Consider the following 18,787-nt stretch of genomic DNA (forward strand, 5'->3'; position numbering starts at 1 on the left):
AAAAAAATTTTTTTTTAAATCAATTCTTTTACTTGGTACATGGTCTCACTACACAGCTCAAACTCATAGTGATCCTCCTGTTTCAGCCTCCCCATCACTGGGATTATAGGCATGCACCACCATACCTGGTTTCAGTGGCCAGTGTGGCATGCCAAGGGCTCCAGGACGAGAACAGCGTGCGGTTCTAGGGATCAAACCCAGGTTCTTGCACTTGCCGGGCAGGTGCTTAGACTGCTGAGCTACCTTTCCAGCCCCTCCAATTATTATTGTCACTGCTTTACAGAGGAGAAAAGAGTCACAGAGGTACAAGGTCATTCTGCTAATTTTTCATGAAAGACCAAGATTCAGATCCAGACAGGCCAGCTCTAAAGTTCATGTTAACTATGGTGTATCCGTACAGACTGGTGAGGATAGAAAATGAAGATAGACATAAATGCATTTGAGGTCAAGATACAACCACCCCTGTAGACTATAAGCAAAAGATTCTTGTGCAAAGGGAAATTTATGCACATTTCTTTTTTCTTTCATGTTAGGAAAATTTCAAGCACATAGAAAAATGGAAAGCATTTTAGAATGAACGCCATTATTCCCCAACTAGATTTTAGTTAATTTTGAAACAGTTAACAAAATTTGCTCATCATATATATACCCCTATTTGTGTCCATCATTCCAGTTTACTACTTTGATGCATTTCAGAGTTAAGTTGAAGATAGCAGTACTGATATTCAGCTGTATGCATGATTCTAGAATTCACTTTAAAAAATTAAACTAGTACTATGTTAGACTTAAGTTGATTGCAAATAAGGCTGACTGTGACTACAAATACGTGGAATTTTCTATCTAAGGTAAAAGAATATTCTCTTATTTCAAATATTAATGGATAATACAGTAATCAAACGATTTTCCACTGTGTGCACACAGAGGATGGGGAGGCACGTGAGAGAGATGAAATCCGGCATGACAGGCGCAAAGAGAGACAGCATGATCGGAATCTTTCCAGGGCAGCTCCTGATAAGAGGTAAGTGCTATAAATATAAATCATGAGGAGTGGCCTTTTTATATCTTTTGGAGAAGAGTTTTAGTCCACTAAGATCAGGTTTGCTATTTTTGTTTGCTTTTTTAGTATGATACCTTAATAAATTGCCCTTCATTTTTTTGCACTTACTTTGTATTAGCAGAACTTACTATCCCTAGAAGTAATCTTTACTTCTCTCACTGTAAAGGATCAGATAGAATTGAGAAAGTTAAGCTGTAGAATTGATTGTTGTTTGTGTGTGTGTGACCAGCTCAGCCCACCAGGGGCGGGGCTGGCTGGCATGTGGTGCTGGGGGATTGAACCGCGGTCCCTGTGCTTTGCTAAGCTTGTTCTAAGTAGGTGCTTTAGACCACTGAGCCATCTCACCAGCCCCGAATTGATTGTTTAGATCATATTTAGATACAGAAATAATGAATGAGACTGTTTTGATCTATTTTTCTACTTCAGATAGTGAGACAAATTGAATTTGTGCCTATGCCACTGCATGAGAAGTAAGCTGTCATGCCTTTATCAACATCCTTTCATATGTATGTATCCCTAGAATACTATGCTCAGTACAGTTGGTTTCGGGGTGTTTTTTTTTTTTTGGCAGAACCAGGGATTGAACTCAGGCCCTTGCGCTTGTTAAGGAAGCGCTTATTCTACTGAGCCATCTCCCTGGCCCCAGTACAGTTGAAAAGAGTAGGTTTTCATAGAAGTAAAAATCAATTCCTTTACATGAGCATCTTAATTTATAATTTAGAAAGGTAGAACTATCATATAAAATACTTTCGAAAAATTTAGATGGAAATCTTTTTTTGTTTTGTGTTCAGAGAGTTTTAAGAGTCTCGTTATGCAGTTCAGGCTGGCTTTGAGCTCAGTTTGCAGCCCAGACTGGTCTTGAACTTACAATGACCCTCTTGCCTCTGCCTCTCAAATGTTGGGATTACAGGCATGCGCCACCACACCCAGCTATAAGGTGTTCTTAATAAGTACAAAATGGTGTAAAACAAATGCATTTATTGAGGACATGAAATAGAAATTGGAGAAGTCTGTGGTATACCCAAGTCACAGGTCTGTCATTGCTAAAAAGTTGAGGAAGTACTAAATACAAAGTTGGAATTCTCAGTAAGTGCTGAAGGTAAATATAAAGTAAAATATTTTCTTTCCAAATGCAGTTTTCCCATACTCTGATCATGTTTAGAGTTGACACAATCTTTTCTCAAGTAGTCTATTAACTGGCATATTTCATCTCACTGGATAAAATATAGTCCTGGAGAAACACAGAATCTGAATTTAGAGTTGTGGATAAGTCAGAAATACAGAAGAAAGGAAATGAAACACGAAAGTATTCAGTTAATGGTGCTGTTGGTTGGAATTTTCTAAATTGTAAAAGTCAAAATGACTATATATATTGGGTCCTTAAAAACCAGTAAACTGACTGTGAGAATTGGTTACACAGCAAAGTTTTCAACTTATGATTGGATAAAATCAGATTGTCTATGAAAACCATTGTAAAATCTGTGTTTCTAGTAAAGTAAGTGATGACGGTTACTATGACTTCACTGGGATCTGGAATACATAAATACCAAAAAAGCAGAGGATGTAATGAGTGTCAGAATTTTCATAGAGGAATTTAGTCATCTACATGCTTTATTCAAAATTTACTAGGATGAAATTCTAAATGTAGTTATTGAAGATAATTCATGTAATGCATTGTTCTGTATCCCCTTCCCTCTCCCAATTGAACTCTCATTTAATTACAAATAGAGTAGCAATTTTGTATCTTTGCATACTTGTCAGGGAATTGCTTACATTCAAGAATTTTGTATCAAGAACTAGTCTTTCGGCTGTTCATTTTAGCTAGTAGAAAGTCCTTATTGTGGACATGTCTCCTCTCATCATGTATCTTTTTTAATCTTATTTTTAAAAATTTTATTAGTACATGTTGCAGTATGTAATTATTACAATCATTGTAGGGAGTTGGTACATGTACAGACATCTTTTTACTGGCCCTTGCCTCCCCTCCCTCCCCCGAGTTAGGTATCTGAAATGCTGTAAGGGCTGTCAACCTGATTATGTATTATCTAGGAATGTATGTTCAGAAGACATAAACATGACATACTCATTTCCTTTACTTCTAAGATTGGTTGTATTTAAATTGAGTGTTCAGCTTGTCTGCAAAAAGTGTTCAGTTAATGATAACATATTTCAAATAGGTCAAAACTGCAGAGAAATGAAAATCGAGATATCAGCGAAGTCATTGCTCTTGGTGTGCCCAATCCTCGGACTTCAAATGAAGTTCAATATGACCAAAGGCTCTTCAACCAATCAAAGGTAAAGGAAGTCTAGAAACTGCCTATCTTGTATTTTGGTATGAATACCTAATCCTCAGAGAAAAGAAAAATTACAGGTTTGGGTATGCTAGTATGCAAAACGTATGCTAGTATGATGATGAGGGGGAAAAAATGTAAGTTGTATGTTGTTAATTAAAAGATAAGATGAAACACTTCTGACTATAACCTCTTAAGAGTTAGGTACAATTTGAAGTACTGGTAGAAAATGAAAAAAGGCAGGTGATAAAACTTGGTTCTGGTATATCTACATTTTGTTTCTAAAATAGAGTCTACCCAAAAAAATACCTACTGTTGAGTTATTTTGGTGATAGTCATCTTTGGGAAGTATGGCATTACTGAGGATCAAATCCAGATTTTTTGTACTGAGTTACATCCCCAATCCTTTTTATTTTTCACTTTGATATAGGGTCTCATTAAATTGTCCTGGCTGTGCTGGAATTTGGGATTCTCCTGTCTCAACCTCCCAGAATGCTAATATTACATTCAGGCAACCCCATACTTGGCTGGATGGGTTTTTAATGTCATAGAGACATATCAACATGAAATTTTTAAAAAATGAAGCCTTAAAATTACCTAGCTAAGTGTCAGAAAATCTGATGTCTACTACTGGTTCTTTTTGTTGTTTTTTTTTGTATTTTAGGGAAGGGTCTACAGGGTGTTCAGGGTCTCACTATTAGATCAGACTTTTGATTCTCCTGTTTTCAGCCTCTCAAGAGCTGGGATTACAGGTGTGTGCCACCACACCCAGTCTCAGTTGCCATCTCAGCGTGCCCTGGGGGCGGGGCCGGCACAGCAGATCTGGCGATCAAATCCAAGACACTTTAATCTGCTGAGCTATTTGGCCAACCCTTTAGTACTGCTTATTATTAACCAGCTAGAACACATTTTCATAAACCTAATGTTGATTAAGATATATAAGGAAGGGCTGGTGAGATGGCTCAGTGGTCTAAAGCACCTACTTAGAACAAGCTCAGCAAAGCACAAGGGACTGCGGTTCAATCCCCCAGCACCACATGCCAGCCAGCCCCGCCCCCTGGTGGGCTGAGCTGGCCACACACACAAATAAATAAATAAATAAATAAATAAATAAATAAATAAATATTTTTTTAAAAAAAGATATATAAGGAAGTAGATCGAAAATGAATCCAACTTTGCCATCAAAACATAAATATATAAAGACAGGGTATATATAAAGACAAGGAATATAGGTGTCAATTGTACTGTGATAGAAGGGGAAAATTAATTATAACTTGGAGAGTTTTAGAAGATTTGAAAATATAATTTTAATATGCCCTAAGAAATTTATTAATTGCTTTTTATATTCCTGGTATCCTAAGTTTTATATTATCTCAACCCTTAAAACTATGTAGTCAAAATGAGACATTCAGTAACTGATGAAATTATGATTCACACTTGAATGTTTTGACCCCAGTGGTGGTTTATCAGCCTTAACAAATAAAATTAGGGTTGAAAGTTCCACATAAGTGAATATTTTTTTTATTTTTAATCTGTTAGAAATTTAAGGGGCTGGGGAGATGGCTCAGTGGAATAAGCACTTCCCTGGCAAGTGCAAGCCCTGAGTTCAATCCCCGGTTCCGCCAAAAAAAAAAAGAAATTTAAAACATTTAAAAGTTACCTTATTTTAGTCAATTACCCAATACCCAAAACTTATTTAGAAAAAGTTCATTTTGCTCATGGTTTTTTTGGTCCATGGTCAGCTGGCCACGAGACAGAAGAAATAAGATGGCAAAGGGGCATGATGGAAGGAAAGGTACTCGGCTCATAACAGCCTGGAAGCAGAAAAACGACAAGAGCCAACGGGGAAGATAGTACCTTTCTAGGTCCATGCCCCCAGTAACTGGCCTGTAACCAGGCCCCATCTCCATAATACCAGGACAGCTACGAATTCATTAATGGACTAAGCCACTGATGAGTGTAATGCCTCCGCAATCCAGTTATTTACACGTTTTCTCATTGCCAAGACTCCATACCTGACAGTCACATCTAAGAAGAAAAAGTTTATTTCTACTGTTTGTAAGGGTTTCAGTCCGTACTAAATTGGCCCCAAGGCAAGGTGGCAGAGGACCATGGCAAAGGAGAACTCATGATGTGGCAGGTAGCAAAGAGAGCAATTAAAAGAGGAAGGAGAAGTATATGCCTTTCTAAACTGGCCCCAGTACCCTACCTCCTCCCAACCTCACATGTAGCTATAAACTCATCAGTGGACCAATATACTGCTAAGTACCACATCCCCATAATCCAGTCAACTCGCAGAAGCCCCACCTATGAGAGCATGAGGCTTTCAGGGAACGTCTTAGATAGAAACTACTACAGGAGGTTTTTGTGAAATACTTTATTTATAAACATAGCATGTAAAAATTTTAAGCATTTCATTTTAATACATATCAGACCATAGTGCGATGAAATTGGAAATCAATAGCAAAAGAAACCATAAGAACTGCATAAACATATGGAAATTAAATAGCACCCTCCTGAACCATGAGTGAGTCACAGATAAAATTACAGAAAGAAACTGAACAGTTTCTACAGTTAAATAATGACAGGGGCCGGGGAGATGGCTCAGTGGAATAAGTGCTTCCCTGGCAAGCGTAAGAGCCTGAATTCAATCCCCAGTTTCACTAAAAAAAATTTTAAAAAAATAAGGACAATACAACATACCAGAACTTATGGGACACAATGAAAGCAGTGCTAAGAGGGAAATTTATAGCAGTAAATACCTATATCAGGAAAACAGCAAATGCAAATACATAACTTAATATTGAACCTCAAACTTTGAGAAAGAAAACAGGCTGAGCCAAAAGCTTGTTCAAGGGAAGAAACTATAAAGATCAGAGCAAAAATTAATGCTTTGGAGACTTAAAAAGCAATACAAAGCATCAGTGTATCAGAGTTGGTTCTTTGAAAGATTAAATTGACAAACCCTTATACAATTTTATCAAAAAAGAGGACTCAGATCCACACAATTAAAAAAGACTGAAATCACAGTGGCCCCTGTAGAAATCCAAAAGATCATCTACATACTTTGAAAACTTACATTCTTATAAAGTAGAAAATACAGAAGAAATAGAATCTCAAATACATATGAATTAGCACAGCCGAATCAAGATATAAAAATCCTAGATAAACCACTATCAATGAAGTGGAAGATGTAATTCAAAACCTGCCAGCAAAAAAAATGCAGGCCCTGGTGGATTCACTGCTGAATTCTACAAGAAATTTAAATACATAATACCACTATTTCTCAAGCTCTTTTATGAAATTGAAAGAGAAGCAGTACTCCCAAATTCATTTTGGAAGCAAGCATTTCCCTGATAACCAAAACCAGAGAAGGACCCAACTAAGAGAATTACAGGCCAGTCTCCTCCCTAAGAAACATAAATGCAAAAATCCTCAATAATGGCAAACAGTATGATGCAAATCAAGACAGTTATACTTCATGAGCAAGTGGGATTCATCCCGGGAATGTAGGGTTCAACATGTGTAAGTCTATAAATACAATGCACCATATTAAGAGAACTAAGGACAAAAGTCATAATGATCATCTCAATAGATGCAAAAAAGGTTTTGACAAAGTCTAGCATCCATTCATGATAAAAAAAAAAAACTGTACAGAAAATTGGAATGTATGCTCTTTATCTCAATCTGATGAAAGCCATCTATGACAAACCTACAGCCATCATACTAAATGGAAAATGAAAGCTTTAACGGTAAAATCTAAACTAGACAAGGATATCCACTGCTCCACTCATATTCAATTTAATTCTGGAAACTATTATTATTGGAACTAGGGATTGAACTTAGGCCCTTGAGCTGTCTCCACTCATATTCAATTTAATTCTGGAAACTATTATTGGAACTGGGGCTTGAACTCAGGCCCTTGAGCTTGCCAGGCAAGCACTTACTCTACTGTGCTATCTCCCCAGCCCCTTCATTCTGGGAACTTTAGCCAGAGCATTAGACAAAAGAAAAAAAAAAAAGGAGTAAGAATAGGTGAGGAAGTTAAATCATCATTTGCAGATCACCTGACAATCTACATAGATTTTCACTGTGAACCTTATTGCCTTGTGCTCTAAGATTGATATTGTAGATTGTTAAAGGATATTTGGCTCTTCTTGCCACTGCCCATAAAAATTGAAATTGTCAAGAAACATAATAGATCCCTCAATTTTAATGATTAATTTGTTAAAGTACTCCAATTTTTTAAATGAATACCTTGAGTCATGGGTGTGGGTAAAAAAAAAAAGCCAAACATTAAGCTTATGTTACATTTGAGAAGTTTTTAATGATGACCTCCCTAAAATTTGTAGTTGATCTTTGAAGATGTGAACTATATTATAAATGAGCCGGGGCTGGTGAGATGGCTCAGTGGTCTAAAGCGCCTACTTAGAACAAGCTTAGTAAAGCCCAGGGACTACGGTTCAATCCCCCAGCCACCACATGCCAACCAGCCCACCCCCTGGTGGGCTGAGCTGGCCACACACACACGAATAAAGAAAAAAAAAAAATACAGTGTTAAAATAAATAAATGAGCAAGTGCATATTTTTCATGTGAAGAACCAAATTCCACTTTTAATAGTCTATATGGGGGCCGGGGAGATGGCTCAGTAGGATAAGCGCTTGACTGGCAAACTCAAGGATCCGAGTTCAATCCCTGGTTCCAAAAAAAAAAAAAGTCTGTATGTATTGTATTTAATTTCATGTCATTCATTTTCCCACAGGGTATGGACAGTGGATTTGCTGGTGGAGAAGATGAAATTTACAATGTTTATGATCAAGCCTGGAGAGGTGGTAAAGATATGGCCCAAAGTATTTATAGGCCCAGTAAAAATCTGGACAAGGATATGTACGGTGATGACCTAGAAGCCAGAATAAAAACGAACAGGTACCAAGGCACAGTTCAGTTTCAGTGCTTTATTTTATACCAGTAAAACAAAGCTGTTTCATAGTCCTTTCTCTTGTTTCCTAGATTTGTTCCTGACAAGGAATTTTCTGGTTCTGACCGTAAGAGAGGCCGAGAAGGACCTGTTCAGTTTGAAGAAGATCCTTTTGGTCTGGACAAATTTTTGGAAGAAGCCAAACAGCATGGTGGCTCTAAAAGACCCTCAGATAGCAGCCGCCCCAAGGAACATGAGCATGAAGGCAAGAAGAGGAGGAAAGAATAAATCCAGCTGTCTTCAAAGTGAACTATTACTCATAACCCTAATGATGCAAGTCATAGGGGGACTCTTTGTAAATGATCAGGACAAAACCAAATCTGGGTGCTAGATCCCAGCACTACTTTTTATTACAGGAGATGGGGGAATTGAAAATTCTACTTTGAATTTAGTTTTTTAAAAGAGTGGGTTGTGTTTGTGCTTCTCCCACCTTTTCAGCACCTAGAGAACATGCTACCCCACACACGGAATTGAGACCACTTCTTTTTGTGTGACACAAGTAGTCTGGGGTAATATTTTGTGTAAGAACAATTGCATATAAATGTTACCCCAACCACAATTCACATTATTGGAAACTATCAAATGAAGTCTGTTGTCCTGTTTTTCTTTGGAGTGGGGAAAGTAAGATCTTGCTTACTGCAACTACTTGTTTTAAATAAAAGCATTTAGACAAAATTATGTTTTGTGTTTATTTAATGGGTAATAATCATCTCAGAAATCTTTCTCTTCATCAGATGTTTGATCCCCTTGCAAATTCTTTGGTCTTCGAACCTGAACATGGACCTTAAATAAAAAAAAAAAAGGTACTATAAGGAAAAGCAATGGTCACAAAAATATTAAAAGAAAAATCAAGATTCAGCACCAATTACACAAGCAGTTTTTAGTAGTTTTTTGCTCTTAAGGCTCCTTGAACTTTGTTTTTTCTTTTTATTTTATTGAGAAACAGCAATGAGACAGTTTCAAAACTGAGTAATAGGACAGTTTCAATAATTTATACATTATACATTGTTATCTTAGTGCTTCTCCATAGTATAAGATGCACACAGGATATCCTGGTCCAAACACTATTTAGTACAAATCTTCTCATTGAATTAAGCGAAAGTAGCTGTATATTTATCCTAACTATTCTGTATGTACAGATACAAAATGGTCCTTCCTTTGTATCCTTTTTTTGTTTAGTCCTGTCAATAGATGGGTATTCCATTGGCATCTAAATACTATAGGTGCATAAATTCAGCAAAACAATCCAACACAGTCCAGCAGTCCACAATAGTAATGGGTTATCCTTGAACTTTGATTAAAAATTCTAGGTCAATCTGGAACGAGATAATGTGAGCCTCGAACCCACTGTGTATGCCATCCTGGCTTGATGCTTCTGCCTGAGCCTCCAAGTTTCTTTACTGTGTGTTAAAGATTGGTGGTGGTAGTGACAAGTATTAAACTTGTCAGGCATAAGTTTTTGTCCCTGTCATTTCATTAACTCTGACCTATTTGGTACATGGAAAGTGATAAAATTTGGAAACAGACTTACTTTCACTCCATCAATTATGTGATTTTCATGTTGGATTGCATTCTGCAGCTCTTCTTCTGAAGAAAACTGAACCCAACCCAAACCTCTATGAAAGCCAGTCTCTCTGTTCTAAAAATACAAAATATAAAGGGAAACAATCATGAACTTAAGGCAGTTTACATAAGCTCCAAATCAAACTACCAACTTTGCTAAAACTATTGCAGACATGTCAGTAACCCTCACTTAAAGTACATATTTAGTGAACAAAGTTTACATTGCATGTTAATAACTTCCACAATCGAGATCAAACCACACTAATAGTAATCAAGGAATAAATTGTGGTCACTGACATTTGTTTATAACTTTCTAATTCCTAGCAATTTGAAAAGCCTTGACCTAGTTATACCTAGTCACTTCTGAGACCAATGTCATCACCTATACTTTTACCATTACATGTTACTAATAAAAAGTGGACAAGAAATTCTACTTTACATGGTTCCAAACTTCTGGTTAAACACTTGCTACTTGTTCAAAGTGCTTATTCAACCTGTGAGTCACATAAGACATTCTAATGTCTTAAGAAAACACCTTGCCCTGCCCTACAGCATTCCAATAAAAAACATACTGGCATGCCTATTTAATGAAGATGAACTCCTGGTCGTCCTCTAAGTCTCATTACAAAGTTACACCTTCAAAAACACTATTTTAGATACTGCTCAGTTTAGACTTAAGGTTACAATTAACCTAGAACACATGAAATTTCCAGTGTACCAATAAGATAAATACCTCCATGTAATCATTTCCACAGGTATTAAAGTTGTGTTACTATTTACACAGTAAATACAGCCATGTGTGGTGGGAGTAGTCCTGAGGCACAAAGACTACGATGAATTTAAGGGTAGCCTGAACTACATGGAGAGACCCTATCCCAAAAAGGAATTTATATATTTCTAAAATTATAGACATCCCTGGCAAGCGTAAGGGCCTGAGTTCAATACCCGGTCCCACCAATAAATAAGTAAAAGAATAATTGAATGTGAAAAATATATAAATAAAATTATAGACATGATTTCCAAATTTAGTAAATTAACTTGAAATTAATATATTACATTTTTAGTTTTCCAGGCAGGAACTTATGCCACTGAGCTAACTCCCCAGTCCTTACATTTTTATTTTTAACAACAAATATTAAGATCTTTTCAGGTCCTAAAGCATTTCATTTTCACTTTTAGATGACCACCATGAAAAAACTTGTTTAATTTGAAGAATAGCTCAAAAGCACAAGCACCTGCCTAGCAAGAGAAAGGTTCTGAATTCCATTCCTAGTACAAAAAAAACCCCCAAATACCTCCAAAAAATTCAGATTTTGCCAGCTGTGGTGGTTCTTGCCTATAGTCCCAGCACTCAGGAGGCTGAGACATGGTGATTACCTCTGAGTGAGTTTAAGACCAGCCATAACTACACAGTAAGATCCTGTTTCAAAAAAATTTTTTTTTCTTTTTTTCCAGTACAGAGATCAAACTCAGGACCTTGTGCTTGCCAGGCAGGCATTTATGCCTGCTTAGTTATCTCCCCACCCCGCACCCAAAAACCGTTTTTAAACTAACATGAAAACCTATAAACTTATGTTTTATTCATAATTTTATCAGACTTTAATAGCTTCATTTGACAAGCTGATATGCTTTGATTTTTTAAACAAATCAATTAGAAGATTTTTTTTTTTGTAGTACTGGGGATCTAACCTAGGGCCTCACCACACATGGTAGGCAAGTGCTCTATCACTGCACTACACCAATAGTTTTTTTAATACTTACAAAAGGTACAATGCACTTTCGTACATGGCCAAACTGAGCAAAGTATTCTTTCAGCTCATCTGTAGGAGGAGAGACAATACATTAAAGGTAGTTAATATATTTTGTTTTAGCAACTATCAGGGTCCTAGAGTCCCCAGATTTTTTGGGGACAGAAATTACTTTGCATTCCCTTAACCTTATGATTCAGCAAGCAGTAGCAGGAATGACTATATTGCTGCAATACGCTTTGTGGGGATAAGGACATAGGCAAATGAACTGCTGTAATGGCTACAGTCTCCATACTCAGCAACTGCTGAGCGTTTTCATTATACCAGGTATTGTTAAGTGTGCGCATTAAAAACCTTGTCAGTAGATCATACAAAATCACCAAGACAATCCAGGTAATTGCCAATTAACTGAAGATTTCCAAAGAACACCTCAACTTTCTAGGCTTTCCTAAATTTGCACTTAGACAGTTGATGCTCTAAAATGTGTTGAGGGGCTAGGGAGATAGCTCAGTAGAATAAACGCTTGCCTGTCAAGTGCAAGGGCCTGAGTTCAATCCCCCATTGGGGGTGGGGGAATGTCTGGAGTTAATCCCACTTACCCTTTCATCCTTATTTCCTGCCAGCCCATGGTTACTCTCCAGTATAGCGCAATGAATTTTCTGTATCCTACCATGTGCGATCCCAACTTTGCACATGTTGGTTTTTTTGATGTGTAAGTCTTCCTTTCTACCTAAATAGTAACTATCCTTCCACACTGAAGCCAAATACATTTACTGAATATTCCTTTATTGGGCTTCTACAACAATATAAGAATGGACCACACCTATGAGATCTGTTTACAATTCTATACTACAATAAAGGTTAGAGTATATAATCCTAAAGATAAAAAAAAAAAAAAAAAATTACATCATCTCTTTCGTTCTGAACTACAGCTGTAGTTTGCTGGTTTACATTTTTTCTATCACTCGTCTTGCATTTCCTATTTCATCTGAACTTCATTCTAAATTACGTACATGTATTGGTTTTAAGTCCCACCCACCACTATACTCTAAACTGTATAGAAACTACTATATCTACAGCGTGTTACAGAATAACAACACTGGCTAAGTAAAAGTCTGGTGTTACTGGGAGGTGGTAGAACCCTTAAGTGGTGGGCCTTGTCTATCTCTTTCTGCTTCTTCATGCAGCCCCACCACCATTATGCTACAACAGGTCCAAAGCAACAGGGCCAAGCAACGACAGACTGAAATCTCTGAAACCTTAAGTATGAAATAGGAAGTGATCTTTACCTAACTCCAAAAAGTGACCATAGGTTTTTAAATTGTAATAAGCAAACGCAAAACCCCAAATGACGAAAAGTTGGTAAAAGACTACAGAATTACTCCAACACTATCTCCAAACTAGGTCTCTGCCATGAGCTTCCATTTAATGATCATGAAAATAATTAGCATTCACTGAGTGCTCACACTGGCACAAATCTAACACATTTATGCATAAACTTGTCTACTATGCTCCTCAGCCCTACAAAGTAGGTAGATATTATTGCCTATTTTTTTTTTTTTGATAAATTGAGGTACAGTTGTGAGCCTCTTTTCCATAGCTTCAGTTACTCAGGTTATACAACTATTTGTATTTAGTACAAGGTCTCACTATGGACATTGGACTAGTAGTGATCCTCTAGTTTACAGCCTTCCAAATGCTGGGATTACAGGGTCGGCCCACCACGCCCAGTCTCAATCAACATCTCACAGCGCCCAGGGGGCAGGGCCAACACTTCTGCCTAAACTTTATTTATTTGGCAAATAAATAAATAAATAAATAAAATTAAAAAACATCTGCCTAAACTTTAATCTACTGAGCTATTTGACCGGCCCGTTCTACAACTATTAAAATAGCTGAAAAACTATTAAATGCTTTTCCACTTCCTTAGGTCAGACCCTCATCCAGGGATGGGGAAAGGGGCTCAACTCGGGGCCTTACACATGACAGGCGACTGCTCTTCCACTAAACTACACCCCTAGCTGGTCCTCATCCTGAACTAAATGAAATCACCTTATGTCTCGCCCCCACGTAAAATCTTGCCACTTGGACCCTAAATCTCAAAATTAGCAAGTAATAATCCTTTCCACCAAATCACTCTAAATTGTAGGGAGCCGTAAACCTGTGCCCTACAAGCACCGCGGCATTTCCGAACAGCCCATCACAAACCCAATCTCTGCACAATGGCTCGCTAATGGGCAAATCCAGCCTTCCAATCCTGCCACCACGCGACGCCTCTGCGGCAGTTTTGCCGATTGCTTGGACTCAGGAATTTCGCCCCTCGAACGTCACCATCACTCACTCGTCGCCGCAGTCCAGGGAATTTTCCTGACAAAAGCAACCGGCCGGTTAACACCCGCACGCAGAGCCAAGGCTCCCCTCGCGACGGAGGCAGCCATGTTTAACCTGAACTCTGGGCGACCCGGAACGGTGACCCCGGAAGAACTTGCCGGCTCCCAGGGAATCTGCTTCCGGGTCAGAGGGCCTAGGCGGCGCGATGGGGAAGATGGCGGCGGCTCTGACTTCTGTGGCTACGCTGGCGACCGAACCTGGCGAGGACGCCTTTCGGAAACTTTTCCGCTTCTACCGGCAGAGCCGGCCCGGGACGGCAGACCTAGGAGGGGTCATCGACTTCTCGGCGGCCCAAGCAGGCCACAGCACGGGCCCTGCGACCCAAAAGGTACGGACGACGTGCTGCAGCGCCTCCCCGCCGGGGCGACCCCCTTCCTGCGCGCGGTGGCACTACCCGCGGGCGTCACAGCTCCGGGACGGAGCGCTGTGCTGAGGTTTCTCCACGCCGCCGTTCCCCGCCGCGACCTCAGCCCGAAAGCCCAGGAGTTCGGTGTTCTTTTCCTCCCTTTATCCGTGTGCAGTTGTACTTTGTCTTGTGTAATACCTCGTAGAACGTCCGCATAGACGTTCAGGTAAAGTTTCGAAGCAAACAAAAAGCCTCTAATCCCACAACTGAGAGAGATTCGACATTCGTAATTCCATTTATGCCTAAAACTAGTTCCAGACTTCTCTATACTTCTTAGTAAAAGGTCATTAAAAGATTCTGAAATAATCTCGCCAAATTGAAAGTAAATGTCAAAGGTTGTAAAATCCAAACACCTGTTACTTCTACTTTTCCTCCTGAAAATTAAGAAAGGGACCGCAGTAGGGGAAAAGTGGCATGGGGCGAACCACAGCCGTGGTGCAGTTACATTTATTTATTTATTTATTTATTTATTTATTTATTTTTACAATCGCTGTAATGTGTTCTTTACAACATGCAATCCAAAGGCCCTTCATGTTGTCCCCAGAGGTCTGGATGAGGCATTCTTTCCACAGGATAGGTGTATGTCTCTGTAAAGTTGTAATGTAGCTGTACTTGTCTAGAACTCAACTTCTTCGCAACTTTATTTGACTTAGAAAGTATGTAAGACTGCAGCCTTGACCGAGGAAGGCTTCAGAACCTCACCTAGCTGCATTTATGTGTGTTTAGTGACTGTACATAGTTTTTAGAAGATAAGCCACTTGAGAATGGGACATCATGTCTAACACAGTGGTACCCAAAAATACCACTGTGTGTTGAGTCAGACAGCTTTAGTGTGCAGCAGTTACCCAGCTCAGAGCAGCTTAAAAGTAGCAGGAAGTAGTTGACAGGATGAAACATCGTTTTATTAGAAGACAACACTTGGTATATTTATAAGCCATAAGGGCCAACCAGATAGCTCAGCAGACTACAGCTCCTGGTTCTGTGGTGTGGCTATCACCTTCGCCGGGTACACTGAGACAGCCTTTGAGACTGGGCGTGGTGGTGCGTGCCTGTAATCCCAGCACTTGGGAGGCGGAAAACGGAAGGATCACTACAAATTCAATCTGTGTAGTGAGACCCTGTAGACCCGGTACTGAACATATTTTTTTAAAAAAAAGAAAGAAAGAAAAGCCAGGGGCTGGGAAGATATCTTAGCAGGCTTAAGTGCCTGCCTGGCAAGCACAGGGTCCTGAGTTTAATCCACAGTACCTGCCCCTCTCAAAAAAAAAAAAAAAAACAAGGTCTAAGTTTGTGTTTTGTTTGTTTGGGTGTTTTTGGGTTTGTTTTTTTTGTTTTGTTTTTTTTGTTTTGTTTTGTTTTTTTGGTGGAATCAGGGATTGAACTCAGGCCTTTGCGCTTCCCGGGAAAGCACTTATTTTACTGAGCCATCTCCCCGGCCCCTCTGAGTGTATTCATGGAAGGATTTTTTTTTTTTTCTTTAATGCCCCATTCTTAATAACTGCATGTTAGATGTCTTAACCCATGAGAAAAACCATTCATTAGAGCCTCTGTTCTGCAGAACAAACCTCATCAGCCCTAATACTTTATTTCTAAGTAACTACCAAATGCAAAATGCTAGTATCAACATTTCATCTAAAAAAAGTAAAACATCTTTCCCAGCCTACTGTTTCTTATAGCTCTATTGACCATGTATAAGTTAGTACACTCTGAAACAGTGCACTAACCTGAGTAAATAGCACTGTGACTTGGGACATTCCAGTGTACCAAATACCTTTCATGAGCCTGTTACCAAGGTGTGGTCTCATAGAAAACAGTAGTATTTCCCAGGCATTGATGTCATGTACCTGTAGTCCCAGCACTTTGGAGATTGAGGCAAAAGGATCCCCACAAGTTCAAGGCCAGCCTGTACTACATAGTAAGTTCATGGCTGGTCTACACTGCATAGTGAGACCCTGTTTCAAAAAAAGAAAAGAAAAACAGTAGTGTTGAAAGCCAAACCACCTTTTTGTTAATTTTCCTCTTATGATTTACTTTGTATAACTTTTAGTACTTGTTAATATATAAATGAAGAAACTAAACCTCTAGAGAGTTAAATTACTCATCTAAAACTCCCAGTTTGAAAATAGCTCGGCGGATTAAAGCTCCTGCAAGCAGGCACAGGGACTGGGGTTAGATCCGTAGACCTGCCATGCCAGCCCTGCCCCCAGGGCACGCTGAGATGGCAATTGAGACTGGGTGTGGTGGCACATGCCTGTAATCCCAGCTCTTGGGAGGCTGTAAACAGGCACATCGCTATGAGTCCAGTCTAGTAGAGAGACCCTGAACACCCTGTAGACCCTTGCCTAAAACACAAAAATAAATAAATATAAAATTAAACTCCCACTTTGAATAAGTGATAGAGCTAAGACTAAAATCCCCAACTTATGACACAGTTTCACTTCAAAAATGTCTTCTGAGGTTCAGGTTCCACAGGCTGACTGAAAATAGCTTTATCCTTTTGACTTGTGTTTCCTTCCTTCCAGGTGGTCAGATCGCAGTTGAGTGTGTCCTCTGTCAGCGAGCACAATGCACATCGAGCAGGACTTAAGCCAGTCAGCAAGTGGCAAGCCTATGGGCTTGAAGGCTATCCTGGTGAGTACCCCTGACCTCAGGCAAGATGGAGCCACACAGTCATTTGTCTGATTTAATGGGGGGGGACAAGTAGACAAAGGAGTAAACACATGTAACTGTTCCACTCCCAAGCACATAGTTAAATTGTGCCTTAGCTAAGATGTCCATTTATTTAGCCCTAGAATTTACAGCAAGAATCAGCAGTGGGAATGGGGAGATGGCCCAGTGGAATAAGCTCTTCCCTGGCAAGCTCAAGGGCCTGAGTTCAATCCCTGGTTCCACAAAAAAAAAAGACAAAAAAAAAGAATAGCAGTGCCTGCCTCCAAGGGTAGAAAATAACACAACAAATTAAATGGAAAAGACATTGACTCTAGGCTCCCTGCCTTAGCTCTGAACATACTGCTTTAAATAATAAAATAAGGGGCCGGGGAGATGGCTCAGTAGGATAAGCGCTTGACTGGCAAATGCGAGGATCTGAGTTCAATCCCCGGTTCTGAAAGAAAAGTAAAATAAATAATTCATAATCATTACTCCAGGCACATAAAATAGCATAAAATTTGTTACTATCAAAGCTAAACAGGGCTGGTGAGATGGCTCAGTGGTCTAAAGCACCTACTTAGAACAAGCTTAACAAAGCACAGGGACCCCGGTTTAATCCCCAGCACCACATGCCAGCCAACCCCACCCTCTGGTGGGCTGAGCTGCCCCCCCACATAAATAAATAAAATTTAAAAAAAAAAAGCTAAACATTTTAAAAGAAAATTACAGTTGATACAAATAGCCTAAATATTTAGTTTAGTGATGTTAGGTCATTTTATAGGTAAAGAAATTGAGATAAGAGTGGATAATATTAATTAGCATTTTTATTACTTATGGGGTTATTGTAAGTTAATTATTATAAGCCATTTAGAAGATACAGAAATGCCTTATTTTGCCAAATAGTCTTAAATCTGCCATCCTATTTCTTTATTTTGTTTTTTGCTTGTTTTGTTGTTATTAAGACATAGTCTCACTGTGTTGCCCTAAGTAGTTTCTAACGCTTAAGATTATCAAGCAGTCCTCCAATCGCAGCCTTCCAAGTGGCTGAGACTAGGTGCAGGCCATGACTTACGTTTCTTCATGTGCTTTAGTTCAATATGAAGTCATGAAAGAAACAGCTATATGTATGTAAGCATCGTTCATTGTGCATTTCGGTTAATATAAAACATACACCATCAGTGTTTTATGAACTTTTTCTTCCTTGGGAACTGTTGTTTAGCTTTTAACTCTAGCACCTGTTGAGACAGAGTATGTATCCAGGCTGGCTGTGAGCTTGCTGTGTAGCACAGGCTGACCTTCAGCACATGGTAGTCCTTCTGCCGTAGCCTTGTGAGTACTGGGATTACAGGCATGCACCACCATGCCCAGGAAGGCTATGATTTTCTATGGCTATAGTCCATCTTCCATTAACAGTTTGTTCAAACTGCAGTGGTCCCTTGTTTTATCACAGAGGGTACATTCCACACACCCCTGCGATAAGTGAAAATTAGCGAAGTAGCGATATTATATTTATTTTAGTATTTATATTTTTAAGGCTTTATAAGCCCCACACTCTTATAAAATTTTTCCACACTTTTAAAAACATTTCTGGGCTGGAGAGATGGCTCAGTGGTCTGAAGCACCTACTTAGAACAAGCTTGGCAAAGCATCAGGGACCGCGGTTCAATCCCCCAGCACCACATGCCAGCCAGCCCCGCCCCCTG

General features: G+C 39.1%; 3 protein-coding genes across 3 annotated transcripts in view; 2 read left to right on the forward strand and 1 right to left on the reverse strand.

Annotated features, from left to right (window-relative positions):
- Snw1 (SNW domain containing 1) overlaps positions 1-9,001 on the forward strand; it is a 55,682-nt gene extending 46,681 nt beyond the window's left edge. Inside the window, exons 11-14 of the mRNA XM_004624717.3 lie at positions 922-1,018; positions 3,235-3,352; positions 8,112-8,275; positions 8,360-9,001. Of these exons, the coding sequence (XP_004624774.1) occupies positions 922-1,018; positions 3,235-3,352; positions 8,112-8,275; positions 8,360-8,555 (575 nt within the window). The 3' untranslated portion in view covers positions 8,556-9,001. The remainder of the gene's footprint in view (positions 1-921; positions 1,019-3,234; positions 3,353-8,111; positions 8,276-8,359) is intronic.
- On the reverse strand, positions 8,943-14,115 carry Slirp (SRA stem-loop interacting RNA binding protein). Its single transcript, XM_004624718.2, has 4 exons — positions 13,980-14,115; positions 11,652-11,710; positions 9,859-9,966; positions 8,943-9,110 (listed from the first exon to the last, which is right to left on the reverse strand). The coding sequence occupies exons 1-4, from the start codon at positions 14,074-14,076 to the stop codon at positions 9,039-9,041; spliced, it is 336 nt and encodes a 111-aa protein (XP_004624775.1). The 5' UTR covers positions 14,077-14,115; the 3' UTR covers positions 8,943-9,038.
- An 18-nt stretch (positions 14,116-14,133) lies between these two features.
- The window catches only part of Alkbh1 (alkB homolog 1, histone H2A dioxygenase), a 50,876-nt gene continuing 46,222 nt past the window's right edge, over positions 14,134-18,787 (forward strand). Inside the window, exons 1-2 of the mRNA XM_023701339.1 lie at positions 14,134-14,357; positions 16,958-17,066. Coding sequence (XP_023557107.1) covers positions 14,175-14,357; positions 16,958-17,066 — 292 coding nt within the window. The 5' untranslated portion in view covers positions 14,134-14,174. The remainder of the gene's footprint in view (positions 14,358-16,957; positions 17,067-18,787) is intronic.

The sequence above is a fragment of the Octodon degus genome, unplaced genomic scaffold, assembly GCF_000260255.1.
Source record: "Octodon degus isolate 3935 unplaced genomic scaffold, OctDeg1.0 scaffold00007, whole genome shotgun sequence".
Lineage (NCBI taxonomy): Eukaryota > Metazoa > Chordata > Mammalia > Rodentia > Octodontidae > Octodon > Octodon degus.